At 45.1% G+C, this 17,815-nt stretch overlaps 1 protein-coding gene across 2 annotated transcripts in view; it reads right to left on the bottom strand.

Annotated features, from left to right (window-relative positions):
* Nucleotides 1-17,815, bottom strand: part of GRIN2A (glutamate ionotropic receptor NMDA type subunit 2A) — a 433,676-nt gene that overhangs the window by 163,364 nt on the left and 252,497 nt on the right. For both annotated transcript variants that reach the window (XM_069569483.1, XM_069569485.1), the window contains one exon: nucleotides 15,778-16,370. In XM_069569483.1, coding sequence (XP_069425584.1) covers nucleotides 15,778-16,370 — 593 coding nt within the window. The remainder of the gene's footprint in view (nucleotides 1-15,777; nucleotides 16,371-17,815) is intronic.

Raw genomic sequence — 17,815 nt, forward strand, 5'->3', positions numbered from 1 at the left:
ACACAATGGGAGAATCTCTGAATGAGCTTGAGGGCACTGGAAGACCTCTAGGGCCTCATGAAAACACGCCCAGGGTGTCTTCTTACCCTGCGAGGCCAGACAATCAGAGGATTAGATGCTAAAGTCAGAGAGGCAATCTTGATCTGGATTCTACCATTAAGTGACCCTGGAAAAGCCATTCTTCTCTCTGAGATTTTTTTTCTCACACACAAATGGAAATAATAATACCACTTATTTCACAGAGTTTTTGTGAGAATAAGATAGGATAATGTATGTAAAAATCCTTAGATCCGGTCAAGCACTGTATTACAACGGCATGATTCACTCATTCAACACATATTTAAGTGTCTGCAGTATGCTGAGTACTGGGGTATGCAGATATAATGGACAAGGTCCCTGGAGTTCATGGTCACCACCATCACCACCATCACCACCACCATCATCACCACCATCACCACCATCACCATCATCACCATCACCACCATCATCACCAGCATCACCACCACCATCATCACCACCACCATCACCACCACCACCATCACCACCACCACCACCACCATCATCACCATCACCTTCATCACCACCATCATCACCAGCATCACCACCACCATCATCACCACCACCTTCATCACCACCACCATCACCATCATCACCATCACCACCATCATCACCAGCATCACCACCACCATCATCACCACCACCATCACCACCACCACCACCACCATCACCATCACCTTCATCACCAGCATCACCACCACCATCATCACCATCACCTTCATCACCACCATCATCACCAGCATCACCACCACCATCATCACCACCACCTTCATCACCACCACCATCACCATCATCACCATCACCTTCATCACCACCATCATCACCAGCATCACCACCACCATCATCACCACCACCTTCATCACCACCACCACCACCATCATCACCATCACCTTCATCACCACCACCATCACCAGCATCACCACCACCATCATCACCACCACCTTCATCACCACCACCACCACCATCATCACCACCACCTTCATCACCACCACCATCACCATCATCACCATCACCTTCATCACCACCACCATCATCATCATCACTACCACCACCATCGCCACCATCACCACCACCATCACCACCACCATCACCATCATCACCACCACCATGGTCATCATCATCACCATCATCACCCCATCACCATCATCATCACACCATCACCACCACCATCATTACCACCATCACCACCACCACCATCATCATCACCACCATCATCACCATCATCACCATCACCACCACCATCACCACCACCACCATCATCACCATCACCTTCATCACCACCACCATCATCATCATCACCACCACCATCATTACCACCATCACCACCACCACCATCATCATCACCACCACCACCATCATCACCACCACCATCATTATCACCACCATCATCACCACCACCATCACCACCACCATCATTACCACCATCACCACCACCACCACCATCATCACCACCACCATCATTATCACCACCATCATCACCCCACCATCATCACCATCACCATCACCACCACCATCACCACTATCATCATCATCACCACCACCATGACCACCACCGCCGCCGCCATCATCATCACCACCACATGACTATTATTAATCATAAAGGACCTATAAGGAAAGAGGACTGATTCTTTGGAACAACACATCTGGGTCTGAGAGAAAGAAAACTTAGGCTCAGCATGTCCTTGCCATTAGCCAGTCTCTCAATAGTAAAAAATGAACCCTGAGTCTTCCAAGCCTCACTTTCCTCATCTGTAATAAAGCATGGAGAAGTAATTTATAATTTTACTGTTGTAACACCAGCTGAAAATAATTTGTTACAACTAATAATATATTTTATGAATCTGAGCCATAAAGAAGAAAAATCAGATTCGAACCATAGAATTTACGAGATTTAGATAATAAACTGATATTTTCAGCAATGATCCTTAAGAACTGGCATGAGTTCCATCAGACTCCCTCGTTTGCTGTTTATTTGACAAATTTCAGCAGACTGTAGAAAAGCAGGAAACCTACCCCACCCCACCTACCAGAACAAATATTTTCTTCAAGTTTTAGAGGAACATCTACAAATTGGTCCAATTGGATGAGTGGGACTCTCCTTGGATAATTCAGTAAGTCCTTGTCTTGGGAAAGCCACTTGGCAGACACAACTCAAATTCTCACCTGTAAGTTGAACAGAGAAGTAGGTTTATGACCTACGGCCATATAAAATGACCACTTAGTACCAGAGGTGATTCTTCTAAGTGAGATATGAAAACTTTTTATCATCACTCATTTGAATATCTGCCAGTCTTAAGGTTCCTCAAGGTCTTGCTTGGTATTGCTTATAAATAATGATGATTATGATAAAATTAATAAAATACATGACATCTTATGATAAAACACTTAAAAGAAACTATGGAGGTGATATGAATAAGTAGTCCAGGTGGAACTGGGCAGGCCCTTCTTGATCTAAAGGTCAGGTCTGTGTCCAGCTTACCACCTCCAAATAAGAGGAAGGTTCTGGTACAAGAGGGTGGCGGCTTTCTTGAAACACTTTCACCCATGGATACTTTGAATCTACAGTTATGGAGCAATTCTTTCTGAAATAAATCCAGAAACCAGCTGAGCGACTCCTATACATCAAGTGAATAAGAAAATGCGTGTGTGCTAAGTTGCTTCAGTCACGTCCAACTCTTTGTGACCTTGTGGACTACAGCCCACCAGGCTCCTCTGTCCATGGGATTCTCCAGGCAAGAATACTGGAGTGAGTTGCCATGCCCTCCCTCCAGGGGATCTACCTGACCCAGGGATTGAACTCACATTTCTTATGTCTCCTGCATTGGCAGGTGGATTCTTTACCACTAGGACCACCTGGGAAGCCCGAACAAGAAAATACCCACTTCACATCCAAATGGGTACAAAAGGCTGAGATTCTTTCTTGTCATATACTCCACCCACAGCACAGTAATACATAGTCAAGAAAGCAGATTCCAGCTTCTCCCTGAAGAGTGAACGGTTTGGAAGCCCAACATGTAGAGCCCCAACTTTTAAGACTGTCAGATAGGAATGTGGGATTATCATTATCAGCTTTTCACAGTTTTCAAGACAAGCTAAAAATATAATTTTTTTGTGAAATCTTACAGGTTTAAAATGTTGGGATTTATTCAACTTTTGAAAAGAGTAAAGACATTCAAGTCAAAAAAGAAATATCGCAACTTCAAGTCAATTTGTTTGAGTTTCAAGCTTCAATTTGCAAGCTTTTAAAGGAGTAGCATGTAGACTTCTCTGGTGGTCCAGTGGTTAAGACTCTATGCTTCCAATGCAGAGGGCGCAGGTTCGATCCCTGGTCAAGGAACTAAGATCCCACATGCCATGCCAAAAAATAAAGGAGTATAATGGAGTTCAGATAAGGAAAAAAAAATAGATTTGAATTCTGACTTCATTTTATATTACCTGCGTGACCTTGGTCTCTGGGGACCATAACTTATCTAGTCTTGTTTCCTTATCTTTAATATGAGTTATGATTTCTAATTGACCAGCTGGTAATCTATCCAATGTCTGTTTCCCTTTTCCTCATTCTTAATTGTTGCTGTTGTTCAGTTGCTAAGTTGTGTCCAGCTCTTCGTGACCCCCCAGACTGCAACATGCCAGGCTTTCTGGTCCTTCACTGTCTCCTGGAGTTTGCTCAAACACATGTCCATCGAGTGGGTGATGCCATCCAACCACCTCATCTTCTGTTACCACCTTCTCCTTTTGCCCCCAATCTTTCCCTACATCAGTCTTTTTCAATGAGAAATCACAGTTGTTGAGACTTCATGTTTCCTGTAAGAATCCATGGAACTTGCAGGAACGGAAGCTTACCCCATCCTAGTTCCGGTTTGGTTTGGTGTGACCTAAATGAAGAAGGGACTGGGGGCAGGAGGAGAGGGGATGACAGAGGATGAGATGGCTGGATGGCATCACCAACTTGATGGACCTGAGTTTGAGTGAACTCCGGGAGTTGGTGATGGACAGGGAGGCCTGGTGTGCTGCGATTCATGGGGTCTCAAAGAGTCAGACACGACTGAGCGACTGAACTGAACTGAACTGAAATGAAATGAAGAAGAATTAAAGAGCCTCTTGATGAAAGTGAAAGAGGAGAGTGAAAAAGCTGGCTTGAAACTCAACATTCAGAAAACTAAGATCATGGCATCTAGTCCCATCACTTCATGGCAAATAGAGGGGAAACAATGGAAACAGTGAGAGACTTTACCTTCTTGGGCTCCAAAATCACTGCAGATGGTGACTTCAGCCATGAAATTAAAAGACACTTGCTCCTTGGAAAAAAAAAAGCTACAACCACCCTAGACAGCATATTAAAAACCAGAGACATTACTATGACGACAAAGTTCTGTCTAGTCAAATCTCTGGTTTTTCCAGTAGTCATGTATGGATGTGAGAGTTGGACCATAAAGAAAGCTGAGTGCTGAAGAATTGATGCTTTTGAACTGTGGTGTTGGAAAAGACTCTTGAGAGTCCTTTGGACAGCAAGGAGATCAAACCAGTCAGTCCTAAAGGAAATCAGTCCTGAATATTCATTGGAAGGACTGATGCTGAAGTTGAAGCTCCGGTACTTTGGCCACTGATTCGAAGAACTGACTTATTGGAAAATACCCTGATTCTGGGAAAGACTGAAGGCAGGAGAAGGGGATGACAGGGGATGAGACAATTGGATGGCTTCACTGACTCGATTGACATGAGTTTCAGCAAGCTCTGGGAGTTTGTGATGGACAGAGAAGCCTGGTGTGCTGCAGTCCATGGGGTCACTAAGAGTTGGACACAACTGAGTGATTGAACTGACTGAACTGGATCCTATTTGACTTCTCAGGGACTGGGTCAGCAGTCCAGAATTAACCTGGTCAGTATACAGCATTTTGGAAATGGCTGTTAAAGGTGGGCATAAGATCTAATGCAGTCATGAACAAGGAAGTCATCTAAGGTGCTTCTGAAGCAAACTTAAGGTCGTGAAGGAGGCAGTCTGAGATCAAGGACTATACTTCTCAAAGAGCAGTCAGGAGATCATAGGGGAAAGAACCAGAACCTTGACCATACTGCACCTGAAGTCCACCCTGTCTCTGGGATTCCAATCAAATAACTCAATCACATAACTAATTTTAGTTGATTATTACTTGCTGCAAAAGCATCCTAACTCACACCTAAGGATTAAAGATAATGTATTTAAAGTGACTGGTCACACCTAAGGATTAAAGATAATGCATTTAAAGTGGCACATAGGAGGTACTAAATACATGATAGGTTTTATCATTAGAGTATTTCAACATTTCCATCATATCTGATTTTAAAATATATATGCTTCCACCTTACACCTCCCCACATCACCTTTAGTAACCATAAGTTTGTTTTCTATGCCTGTGGGTCTATATTCACTTTCTATCACTTTTCTAGATTTCACATTTGATATCATATTTATCTTTCTCAGTCTCATTTACATCACTTAGTGTGTAATCTCTAGGTCTATCCATGTTGCTGCAGATTGAACAAAAAGGTCCTATTGCATAGCACAGGAAACTATATTCAGTATCTTGTAATAGCCTATAATGGAAAGGAATCTGAAAGGAATATATACATATAACTGAATCACTGTGCTATACACCAGAAATTAATACATCATAGTGAAAGTGAAAGTTGGTCAGTCATGTCCAACTCATTGTGACCCCATGGACTATACAGTCCATGGCATTCTCCAGGCCAGAATACTAGAGTGGGTAGCCTTTCCCTTCTCCAGAGGATCTTCCCAACCCAAGAATCAAACCCAGGTCTCCCGCATTGTAGACAGATTCTTTATCAGTTGAGCCACAGGGGAAGCCCCTAACACATCATAAATCAACTCTATTTCAATAAATATATATATGTCTCCATAATGTAACTTAATGAAACTTGAAGTTCCCCTTTCCTCCCCCCTCAACATATAGCAATGTATTAATAAAACTGTTAAGAAGTTCTTTTATTAATAGGGATGGAAAGGAAAAGGAAATGAGCTTGAGTCTCAGGAGAGGGCTCCTCCAACCATGTAGGAAACTGCGTGATATATGTTTATTCCTGTGTTTCAGTAGAATTTAATCAGACGAAGCAAACCTGTAAGAACTGGCTACAGGGATCTGGCCAAGAGCACACCAGACCATAAGCAGATCAGCCAGTTCATTCACCAAACTTTGGGGCCTGTGTGGAAATGTGGCTGGCCTCCCCGCCCACGCAGAACCTAGCGAGCATCGCCAAGCTGACAGTGACTCCTTCATCCCTGGGATCCATGCCACGCTTGGAGGCACCAAGAGTCTGCATGGGGGCCTGCAGGCAGGTAGTCACACCTGCAGGCCGGCAGTGTCCACACGGAGGCAATAGAAGGGGGAGGCAGAGGACAGGGGAAAAGGTCCGTTCTGGCTGTCTAGCTCCCACCTGGAAGGAGTGATGGGGCGGGCTTCTGCCCTACATACCAGGAGGAGGTGCAGAGACAGACACCCTTCCAGGAAAGAAAGCAAAGAACAGCTTATAAATGGACTGGCCCTTCACACTGCACCATATGCTCCTCCCTGCTGGTGGACAGGATTTTTAACTCGTTTTGTGTGGCATCGGATGTTTTCCAGATCATGTCAAGAATGAAACAAAGGCAGAGGTTGTTCCCAGCCTCTTCCTGAGTGTGACCTCATCATTGCTTCGGATCCAAACACTTGGCCTGTCATCTGTATCATGACTCCAGCCTAGTCAAGTCCTGATTCCCTTTAACTGAAAGCATTTTCTGCTCCGATGATCTTCCAGGCAGTTCATCATGAGATAAATTTTACTTCTTCCATGTATCGATTAAAACTATTGGTGTGTGTGTGTGTGCGTGCTAAGTCGCTTCAGTCATGTCCGACTCTTTGCGACCCCATGGACTGTAGGCTGCCAGGCTCCTCTGTCCACGGGATCCTCCAGGCAAGAATACTAGAGTGGGTTGCCATGCCCTGCTCCAGGGGATCTTTCCCACCCAGGGATCAAACTCGAGTCTCTTATGTCTCCTGCATTGGCAGACGAGTTCTTTACCACTAGCGCCACCTGGGAAGCCAAAACTATTGGTATGATTATTTAACCCTCCTAGGTTGTGCTAAGCCCAGGTAGACTAGAAATGGCTATGAACTATAGATCTTTGGAAGGTCTGTGGCTCCTATCGCCATGTCTAAGAGTTGGACATGACTGAGTGACTGAACAACAGCAAAGCATAGAGCAGATACCACACAGACACCTACCAGGCTACACGACAAAATCAAGGCTGGAAATGGAGAGTCTCCAAAGGTGGATGGCAGCTGAAATTCACAGCCCAATTTGTTTCCTCCAGTGTTCTCCTTCCCCTTGGGGGTGATTTACCAATTAATCTTGGAACCTGCTCCCACCTCTGAGTCTTCAATCCCCGCTAGGTGATGTCACCCAATTCTGGGGCTTTAACCGCTGTCAGTAAGCTCAAAACCTCTGTGTTGTATTTACAGCCTGAACTCAGACTCTTCTCTCCAATTGCCTGCTTGAGATTGCCATCTGGATGTCTCCAAGGTATGTTCAATTGAACGTGTTTGAAATTAGATGCCATTCCTGGCTCACTCTCCCCCAACTTATTTCTTCTCCAGTTTTGTAAAAGGTACTGCCATCTATTCAGCTGTACAAGTGAAAAAATAATATTGTAGCTCTTCTACCACTTCACAGTCATCCATCATGTTTTGTTAATTTCACTTCCAAAACAGGCATAACCCCACCCATTTGTCTCTGAACCCCCACCCTTACAGAGATTCACGTTACGGTCTCATAACTGGCCCCTCTGCTTACACATCAAGACCCCTTGCCCCCAACATACTCTCTGTCATCAGGGACCAGAGTACTGACGATGGTGCTTTTCTTTGCATTATCTTTTCACAGAAGAGAGCTGCAGCAAATCATTAGCATACGTCACCAAATTAACAAGTTTCAAAAAGAAACCTTCCCTAATATTCAACCTTGGAAGAAAAAGATCAATATATATTTTTGTTGGCAGCCTGGTTCCAGAATCTAAAAATTTGCATGTGATATAAGGCAAATTTGAACAATATTTATGCTTTATGTGTGACCCCAAAACATTTCAAACCTCCTTTCCCTCAAGGTAAAGTTACGGACGATTTCTGATCCCTTCAAGTCGCCGGCATCAGGCTTCCACCATTTGTCGAGCTATTCACTGGATGCCAATTGGAAATGATTGGCTTGCACTGCAGGGCTGGCATACGGCACTCCTGACTTCCAGCCAGAAAGCAGAGAGGGCCATGTTCCAGGAGAGATGCCACAAATAGAGATAATGCTGAAGAGGGGCTGCTGACTTGCTCCCCGAATGAAGGCCCAGAGGGCACAGCCCACCTCCTACGGGTCCATCAGGCCACAGGAGTTGTTAGATTAAGCTGTGCGTTTGGGCCCGGGGAAGGAGGAAAATCAACATCTGCTTGGTGCCAACTCCATCCTAGGTGCTTGGCTAAATATATTCCATGGATTTAAATGTTACCTTAATCCTCTGTGGTTGGAATCATCTCTGTATATACTCAGGGAAATGGAGGCTCAAAGATGTTAAGTAAGTTGCCAGGGACAACCTTCTGTGAGTCCAGGAAATGGTTTGAACAAAGCACCATCCAGAGCCACATTCCACGAAGTCACGTGTCTACGTGTGCCAAGTCGCTTCAGCACGTCCTTCTCTTTGCTACCCTGTGGACTGTAGCCCACCAGGCTCCTCTGTCCATGGGATTCTCCAGGTAAGAATAGCGGAGTGGGTTGCCATGCCCTCCTTCAGGGGATCTTCCTGACCCAGGGATTGAACCTGCGTCTCTTATGTCAGCTGCACTGGCAGGCAGTTTCTTTACTACTAGCGCTATCTGGGAAGCCTGCAAAGGCACATAGCCTTGTGGAATATGCTTTGGGTTTTCAGTTTGGCACATGGCTGCAGGGTTCTCTCACTGCATATCTCTTTGAGGCTCAGCTTTTTTTCCCCATCCCTGAGTCCAGACTCCCCATCAGATTTACAGCACAGGCCCAGAGGATGGTCTGGTCTCCTGGGTGCCTGGCGTCACTGCCAGAAATGTTTATTGAGCACATAGTGATCCCACAGATAAATATTTGCAGAGAGTTATCACATTCACCCAGGGAAGTTATAACTCCAGTCAAGCTCAGAGAATTAAGTGAGCAGGCTCCTTTATTGGCATTAAAAAAAGAAACCAACAGTGATAATTCTGATTACCAAATAAAAATATGCCAACCAGGTTCAGCTCAGTCTCCTAATGGGTCACTAAATCAGCATCTTTTCCTATGGTTATTTTAGAAAGGAAGATTGAAAAAAGTATCAAATGTAACTTGGATATGAGTTAAACTCTTTCTCACTTATATATCTTCCTTCCATTTCCCTTCCTGTCAGGGTGATAATTTATAATCTTGTTGCTTCTTAAAGCAGAAACTGGACTTCATAAATCAGGAAGTTACTGTAAAACACATAAGTGGTCAAGCCAGGTATCATTAATTAAAGCCAAATAACTTCCCTTCAATACTAATTCATAACTCAGCCAAGGGAAGATTTTTTTGTTGCCTTGGTTTGAGCTATCGTCTACCTGAGCGCTTCTATTTGACTTCCAGTGTAGTAACGTCTCCACCTCCTCCTCCCCTAACTGAAATGGGAGCCCTAGGACACAGAGACATAACTTGATCGGCAAGAAACGAGACTGAAATATACCTCCATTTCTCTCTTTCCTTTCTGCGTACAGCTTGTAGTATAATAAGCAAAAATTAAAGTAATAACATGATCATCATCGTCATAAGAAGAAGACAACAATGACTTTACAGTTACTTGTGAAGTACCACCTACATGCGGGGCTTCCCTGGGGGCTGGTGGTAAAAGAATCTGCCTGCCAATGCAGGAGACGCAGGTTCGATCCCTGGGTCAGGACGATCCCTTGGAGCAGGAAATGGCAACCCACTCTAGGATGCTTGCCCGGGAAATCCCATGGACAAAGGAGCCTGACGGGCTAAAGTCTATGGTATCACAAAGGGTTGGGCATGACTTAGCGACTGAATAACAACTACTACTACATGCCAGGCACAATGATGAGTGCTTTACATATATACTTCCATTTAATTCTACTACAATACAAAGAAATGACTCCCACCACCACCTCGCACACACATAGAGGCTTCTTTTTTTTTAAACCTGAGTTCAGAGCACTTAGTAACTAATACTTGGTAAATATGTGGCTAATTCAAAACCAAGTTGGCAATTACCCTTCTCATGAATTTTTCTCTCCTCCACACTCCCCTTCTTCCTACTAGTGGTATTCTTCACAGCGTTCCTCCCAAGGTAATCATCTGGCAAGAGCACTCAGGTCTTAAAAACACCTTCCATCTCCCTTCTATGACCTCCTCCTCAATAAATGTAAAATGTGTCCCCTCCAAAGTGGATGAGGAAACTCACAAATGTGCACACATTGAATCAAGAGTAGTAATCTTTTATCCCAGGAGTAGGAAATGGCAACCCACTCCAGTATTCTTGCCTGGAGAATCCCAAGGACAGAGGAGCCTGATGGGCTACAGTCCATTGGGTCACAAAGAGTTGGACACAATTGAGCACACACACACACTCAGAACCATCTACAGATCGCTTTCCATGTGCCAGGCTCTAGGTTAAGAAACAAAACTTTTCTTATCCCCGTGTTACATCTGAGGGAGCCGACTTGGAGGAATCGAGCGACCTGCTCAAGAGTCTCAGATCCAGGAGAGTTCAGATCAGAGAGCCATACACAGGCAGCCTGGCTCCAGCGCCCACACTCTTAACTGCGATCTTGTGCCCCTTCCCGGAGCCCCACCCACTAGCAAACTGGAGACATTCTCGGGACAGGACAGGACAGAGCACTCTCGGTTCTGTGCCAACGAAACAGGTAACGGTTTACCTTCACAGCTCCAGGAGTTGCCAGCGATGTGCTCTGTGCTTGGCGAAGGAACAGATGTTTAGCAACTTTGCAGCAGCAAGGCGCAGGTTACGTAACATGGCGGAGCTATTTTTGAACTTGGGAAAATGCTGACTGTTCTTTCCCAAGTGCCACCTCTAAAACCAGGAATATTAAACATCAGGAACAGTTCCCCTTTTCCCCAATAATTTTTTCCTGAAACCAGAATAGACACAGGTCCACAGTGGGGTCATTAACCCAGCAAGCAGTCTTCTATGCCTGGGCCGGCACTGTCAGCAGTGAACAACTGCACAGTATCCTAACTACCCAAACTCTGTGCGCCAGACTAGCAGCAATGTCCATGAGGACCACCAGAGGACGTGCCTAATCAGACCCAAGACGTCAAACTCAACCAGTCAAAGCAGGACCCCCAGTCCCTCGGCACCTCGCCATGAATCCATCATGTATGACTTTACCTGAACCTCTTCCGAAGCTAGTTTGCACTCTCCTCACTACGGAGTGGGAGTGATGAGAGCTATTTGTTTACAGTTGCTTTGCAAACTAAGACTTTTTCCTCTAGTTGACAATGTAACTTTCAAAGCCCAAAGTGAGAACTCCTAAGTCTGGAGTCATGGGCTTGCACTGAACAAGGTGATGGGTCTGAATCAGGGTGCAGACAGGTGTGTTCTCTGCTAAAAGTGAAAGTGTTAGTCACTCAGTTGTGACTGACTCTTTACGGCCCCATGGACTGTAGCCCTGCCAGGCTCCTCTGTCCATGGGATTCCCCAGCAATTCCCTTCTTCACAGGATCTTCTTAACCCAGGGATCGAACCCAGGTCTCCTGAATTGCAGGCGGATTCTTTACTGTCTGAGCCACCAGGGAAGCCCATGTTCTCTGTTACCCAGACTGAAGATTCCTTACTGTCAACAACCCAAATGTCCATCAAAGGGAGATGATTAACTAAAAGATGGAACACATAAAACAGAATACAAAAAAAGCAACGAAGTTAAATATGCTAGAATTCTATCTGTCCTCATAGACCATGCTTGAGCCATAAGGTGGAGGTAAAGGAAATTCCAACATATCAGATACCACTTACATATATTAAAAAGAGTTATCCATTGGCTTCCCAGGTGGTGCTCGTGGTAAAGAATCTGCTTACCAATGGAGGAGATGCAAGTTCAATCCCTGGGTTAGGAAGATCCCCTGGAGGAGGAAATGGAAACCCACTCCAGTATTCTTGTCTGAAAAATTCCATGGACAAGAGGAGCCTGGCAGGCTCCAGTCCATGGGGTTGCAAAGAGTCGGACATGACTGAGCAACTGAGGGCACACACACATTGGGTCTAAGGTCGTACATATGTCTACATCAAAATTTCAAAACATGTGCATGGATTTGGTTACATGCCAGATTCACTGTGGTGTTTTTCTGTTTTTCTCTCCCATGGCGAGAAAGGGAGAAAGAAATAAGCAGGACTTCTACCTGATCAGTGCTGTGTTATTTCTTTTAAACACTTGAAACAAATATGACATGTTCACTTAGCTCTTTGGCTCGAGTATAGGGGTGGGTGTTTCATCAGACTCAGCTTTTTGATACTATTCTCTCCTTAAAAAAAAAAAAAAAAAAAGAGTCCTCGTTGCCTAACCCTGGGCTTGGTGGCTCAGATGGTAAAGAGTCTGCTTGCAATGTAGGAGACTCAGGTTCCATCCCTGGATGGGGAAGGTCCCTTGGAGAAGGGAATGGCTACCCACTCTAGTATTCTTGCCTGGAGAATCCCATGGACAGAGGAGCCTGGCAGGCTACAGTCCATGGGGTTGCAAAGAGTTGGACACAACTGAGTGACTAACACTTCCACTTTTACTTGTTACCTGAGGTTGTCTTTAGACAAATTTCTCCACCTTCATCAGACTGTACATTCTTTAAGTTGTATGCTAATTCGTGTGTGATTTTGGAGGCTAACACATGGTTCTCTGAATAGGAGGAGTGATGGATAGAAGACAGAGATATAGTGCTCTTAAGCCCTTCCCTAAAAACCACCTTCTTGGGACTCCCTCCAGCTGCTCATCCTTGCCTTGCCTGGAAAGGTCCCACTCTTTCTGGGATGGGTTTAATAAACGCTGGGCTAGTCGGGAAGTGTGGCGAGGACCCCAAACACTTGCCTGAGCGCCGCACGTGAACTGAACCCTCTGGCGCTCCTCGGGTAGAGAGATGTTTTATTAAACACCAGGCTGGGATGACGGCTCACTGCACTTAATGCATTACTTGTTTGGGGCTGAAATACCACCTACAACATTGCTGCATTCGAAGCATGACTCCTGGAAATAGCAGGCCAACATTTCAGAGCAGTAGAATTTATTTTTTTCTTTAAGGAATGGAATTCAGGCGGTCACTGGAGAGAGTATTTGACTGTCTTGCCAATTATCCTTCTCAAATTCCTTTTCCTGTATACGTTATATTTCAATTGCCCTACAATTGAGTTATGTTTCCATCAGAATCATACAAATATTTCAGCTGCAAGGCACTTATGATGGAAAGTAAGAATTCATTAGTGCAGCCCTTGTCTTGGGCTGGCAGCAATCCTGACTCTGTAACATGTTCCAATGCTTCACACTAATTTATCTGAGTTCCTTCCTGATACTTGGGCAATTATTTAACCATGGTTATCATTTTCCAGATTCTTTACCATCTGAACCACCAGGGAAGCCTGAGACATTTTAGAGAGATGTGTTATTCTTTGGGTAATAAACTCACAGGATCTGTGGACTGTAATTTCTGATGACCAAAACAATTTCACTGCTCACTCTAACAATCATTAAGTAACTGCCAGGTGCTCAGCATTTGTGCTAAGCAGCACTTTTCATGCATCACCTCAAGTAATACTCATGACAACCCCTAGAACATTGGTTCTCAAGGCATGTTCTCCAGATTGACAACATCAGCATCACCAGGAACTTGCTAGAACTGCAAATTCTTGGCACCTAGTCCAGAGGTACTGAATTAGACACTCTGAGTGTGGGGCCCTCAGTAGGGCTATCCCATGCTTTATTTATCCAATCTTTATAACAATAGAAGTTTATGCTGTGTCAGATTTTTTCCATCAGAAACTAGACACTCTGAGAGCGTCTTGTTTTAACAAGCCCACCCAGTGACTCTGATGCACGTTGAAGTATGAGAATCACTGCCCAGAAAGTAGTGTTATTATTACCACTTTGCAATGAACAGTGGAGGCCCAGAAAGGTAAAATGACTGTCCGAGTTACATGGAAAGTGGATATGACAAGATTCGAAAGCCAACAAGTCTAACTCCATAGCCCAGTCCCTTCATCACGGTGCTATCCTGCTCATTATCTAAGAAATGAGCATGGATTAAATCAGTCAACATCAGGCAAAAACAAGCACAATGAACGTAGGAGTGATCCTTCCAAATCTCAACAGCTGAGCCATAACGACAGCCTGCAAAGACAAACAATGCTTCTCAGAAACATAAAATCTAACTTAAATGTCCACGAAGATGGGAGTAGCTCACTAAATTATGACACAGCCACATGAAGGAAGACAGCGCAGCTTTAAAAGTGATGCTTGCCAAGATTTCCAACAACCTGCAAAAATACTTAGGATGTACGAAGGGAAGAGACTCACATACAAACTCCAAGACCAGGAGACTCACATACAAACTCCAAGACCAGGAGCGCCAGTGTGGGCACTTGCCCCAAAGTGTAACATGCTGGTGAGGACGTGGGAAGATGAGTGATTTCACACGCTGCTAGAGTGAACATAAGTTACACAGTGACTTGGTGGGACAATTTGACAATAGACACTTAAAGTTTAAAATGCACATGTTCCATGACCCCAAAAGTCTACCTCTTAGAAACAACTCTAGAAAGATACTCGTACATGTACGTGAAAACTCAGGTCAGGACAATCATCACTGAAGTTTAGTTTCTAATGGAAAAAATCTGAAACAACACAAATTTCTATTATTATGAAGATTGGATAAATAAAACTTGGGATAGCCCTATTGAGGAACGCAGTACGTAGGTTACAAGAAATGTCAGTATTCCTATATGCACATATTTACATATTCATATGCAGACCTATATATATATATATCTGTTCACATGCATTTGCACACGTATGAATTCATATGTATGGTTACATACATCTGGGCTTCCCTGGTGGCTCAGATGGTAAAGAATCTGCCTGCAATGCAGGAGACCCGGGTTCAAGCCCAGGGTGGGGAAGATCTCCTGGAGAAGCGAATGGCTACCCACTCCAGTATTCTTGCCTGGAGAATCCCATGGACAGAGAAGCCTGTACAGTCCATGGGGTCACAGAGTCAGACACAAAGAACAGACACAAAGAGTGACTGTTAGTCACTCAGTCAATACATACATCTACATATATTCACATACACACATATATACACATTTATACTTAAGATATAACTATAGATAGAAGGTGGATAGATAGATAGATAGGCAGATATATAGGTCTCAAGCGTAGGTTTCCAAGGTATACTGTTGAGTAAAAAAAGCAAGTTGCAGAAAACCAAGGAAGGATGCTGTTACTTAAAAACAAAAGGACATGAGAAGAGAGGAAGAGGGGAGAGGAGAACAAACAAGCAAGCCAGCAAATCCCACAGGCGGACACACAACATCCTCTATTCTCTGCACAGTTCAGCAAGGAGCGTGTGTGACTGTTAGTACTGAAACAGACAACCACGACAAAACTCTGGTCCCACTTTGGGGGACAAGCAAAGAGCCCCTCTTACTGGTGCAGCGTGTGCATGGGGGCCTCCGGCTTCTCCGTCTGCCCGTAGCAGCTGGCCTTGGCCTCGGGGATGTAGGAGAACTTGTCCAGCATGGAAGACGCGGCCGTGGTCAGGATGCCCAGCCCGTCTCGTACCCTTGCCTCCAGGCTGTAGTCCCAGTCGTCGTAGGAGACGGAAATGAGTCCCGATGGAAACTCTTTGGGGATGAGCTCCGTGTTCCCGGAGACCAAGCTAGGGACGATCCAGAAGAAATCGTACCCGGTGAGGCCGAGGGAGCGGGCCTCGCTCAGGATGAGAACCGCCTCATCTTTGGAACAGTAGAGCAAGATGACGGAAGAGTGGATCTTCTTCAGCTGGACTTGTGTCTTTGCGTCCTCGAAGGACGTGTCCAGCGTGATCACGTTCTGCATGTCCCAGCCCACAAAGCTGTTGTCCACTGTGGTCTTGATGAAGCTGATGAAGTCCCTGTAGCCAGGGAAGATGGTGGTCACCAGGGAGAAGACATGCCAGTCGTAATCCTGCATGATCTTCAGCATGACCGTGGCTTGCTGCTGGATGGATGCTCCAAATTGGAAGAAGGTAGACGTTGGATCCTGCCATGGGGTGAAAAGAAAGCAAAACAGCAAATGAGGCAGAAGGCAGCTTACATATGAGCATCTGTCTTCGTAGCTCCTTCCTAGAAGTGACGGGAAAGAAATCACATGCCTGATCATTCACAAACATTCCTGATCACCTACTGTAGGCCACGCTCTGGAATAGATAATGGAAACGCAGAGATGAAGGAGGTCCCTCAACTTGGAGCCCAGAGCCTGTAACAGTGAAGGACATCTGTTAATTTGCCAGCTTCAGTGTCTACCAGTTCATCACACTACCAACCCTTTTGGTCCCCAAACACTACCTGACCCCCAGACTCAGGACTGGAAAATGAAGCCGGGAAACAACATCAGGAGATAGGGGAAGCTTTCTGATGACAGACTCGGAGCACCTGGAGTCCGTCATGTCTGGAGCCAATTACTCTAGACCTGCTGGTTACATAAGCCACACTTAAACTAATCTGAGCAAGGTTTCGGTCACTTGAACTTTAGATTCCTGTGAAACATGGACTGTGATGAACACCAGGTGGACATCTCTCTGTTCAATCAATAAATATTTGCTGATCACCTAATTACATGGCAACAGCATGTTAGTGCTTGACACACATGGTCTCTGCCTTCATAGACATGGAATAAATGTGAGGAAGAGTAACTTCAATGAACTGATTGCTAAGAGAGGCATAAGGAGACACCGAAGTTTCAAAAGAGGGAAGCCAGTGGACAGTGTAGTCAGAGGAACCCTGGGGATACATCTTGACTGTTTCAGGAGCTGGAGATAAATGGATGATGGCCTGTGATGTAGGGAGATGAGATGATGTTAAAGAGCTTGGCAGAAACCCTATCACATACAGCCTCAGGAGCCGTGTTAGATGTTATACTGAGCATAAGGGTGAGTGCCTGAATGCTTACCCTGGTAAGTGACATGGTTACTTGTGTTGGGTTAAAGGGTCCCTCATAGTCCTAACGTCTCCCCAGGTCATGACCCTGATCATAACAGCAAATATCTGTTTAGACAAAGAACAGGGGATGCACACAGTTGTGCCATTTCCAAACCCTTAACTCGTCAGATTTCTGTGATGATCCTGTGAGGCTGGTACTGTGATTGGAAGGACTGGATGCTGAAACTCCAATACTTTGGCTATCTGATTTAAAAAGTCACCTCACTGGAAAAGACCCCGATGCTGGGAAAGATTGAGGGCAGGAGGAGAAGCGGGCGACAGAGGATGAGATGGTTGGATGGCATCACCGACTCAATGGACATGAGTTTGAGCAAATTCCGAGAGATGGTGAAGGACAGGGAAGCCTGGAGTGCTGCAGTCCATGGGGTCGCAGAGTCGGACACGACTGAGTGACTGAACAACAGCAACTGCTGGCAGTGGCAAATGAGCCTCAGGACAGTCCACGGCGAGTCAGCATCCAAACTCAGGTTTTGGTTCAACTTCCTG

This window comes from Ovis canadensis, chromosome 24, assembly GCF_042477335.2.
Source record: "Ovis canadensis isolate MfBH-ARS-UI-01 breed Bighorn chromosome 24, ARS-UI_OviCan_v2, whole genome shotgun sequence".
Taxonomy (NCBI): Eukaryota; Metazoa; Chordata; class Mammalia; order Artiodactyla; family Bovidae; genus Ovis; species Ovis canadensis.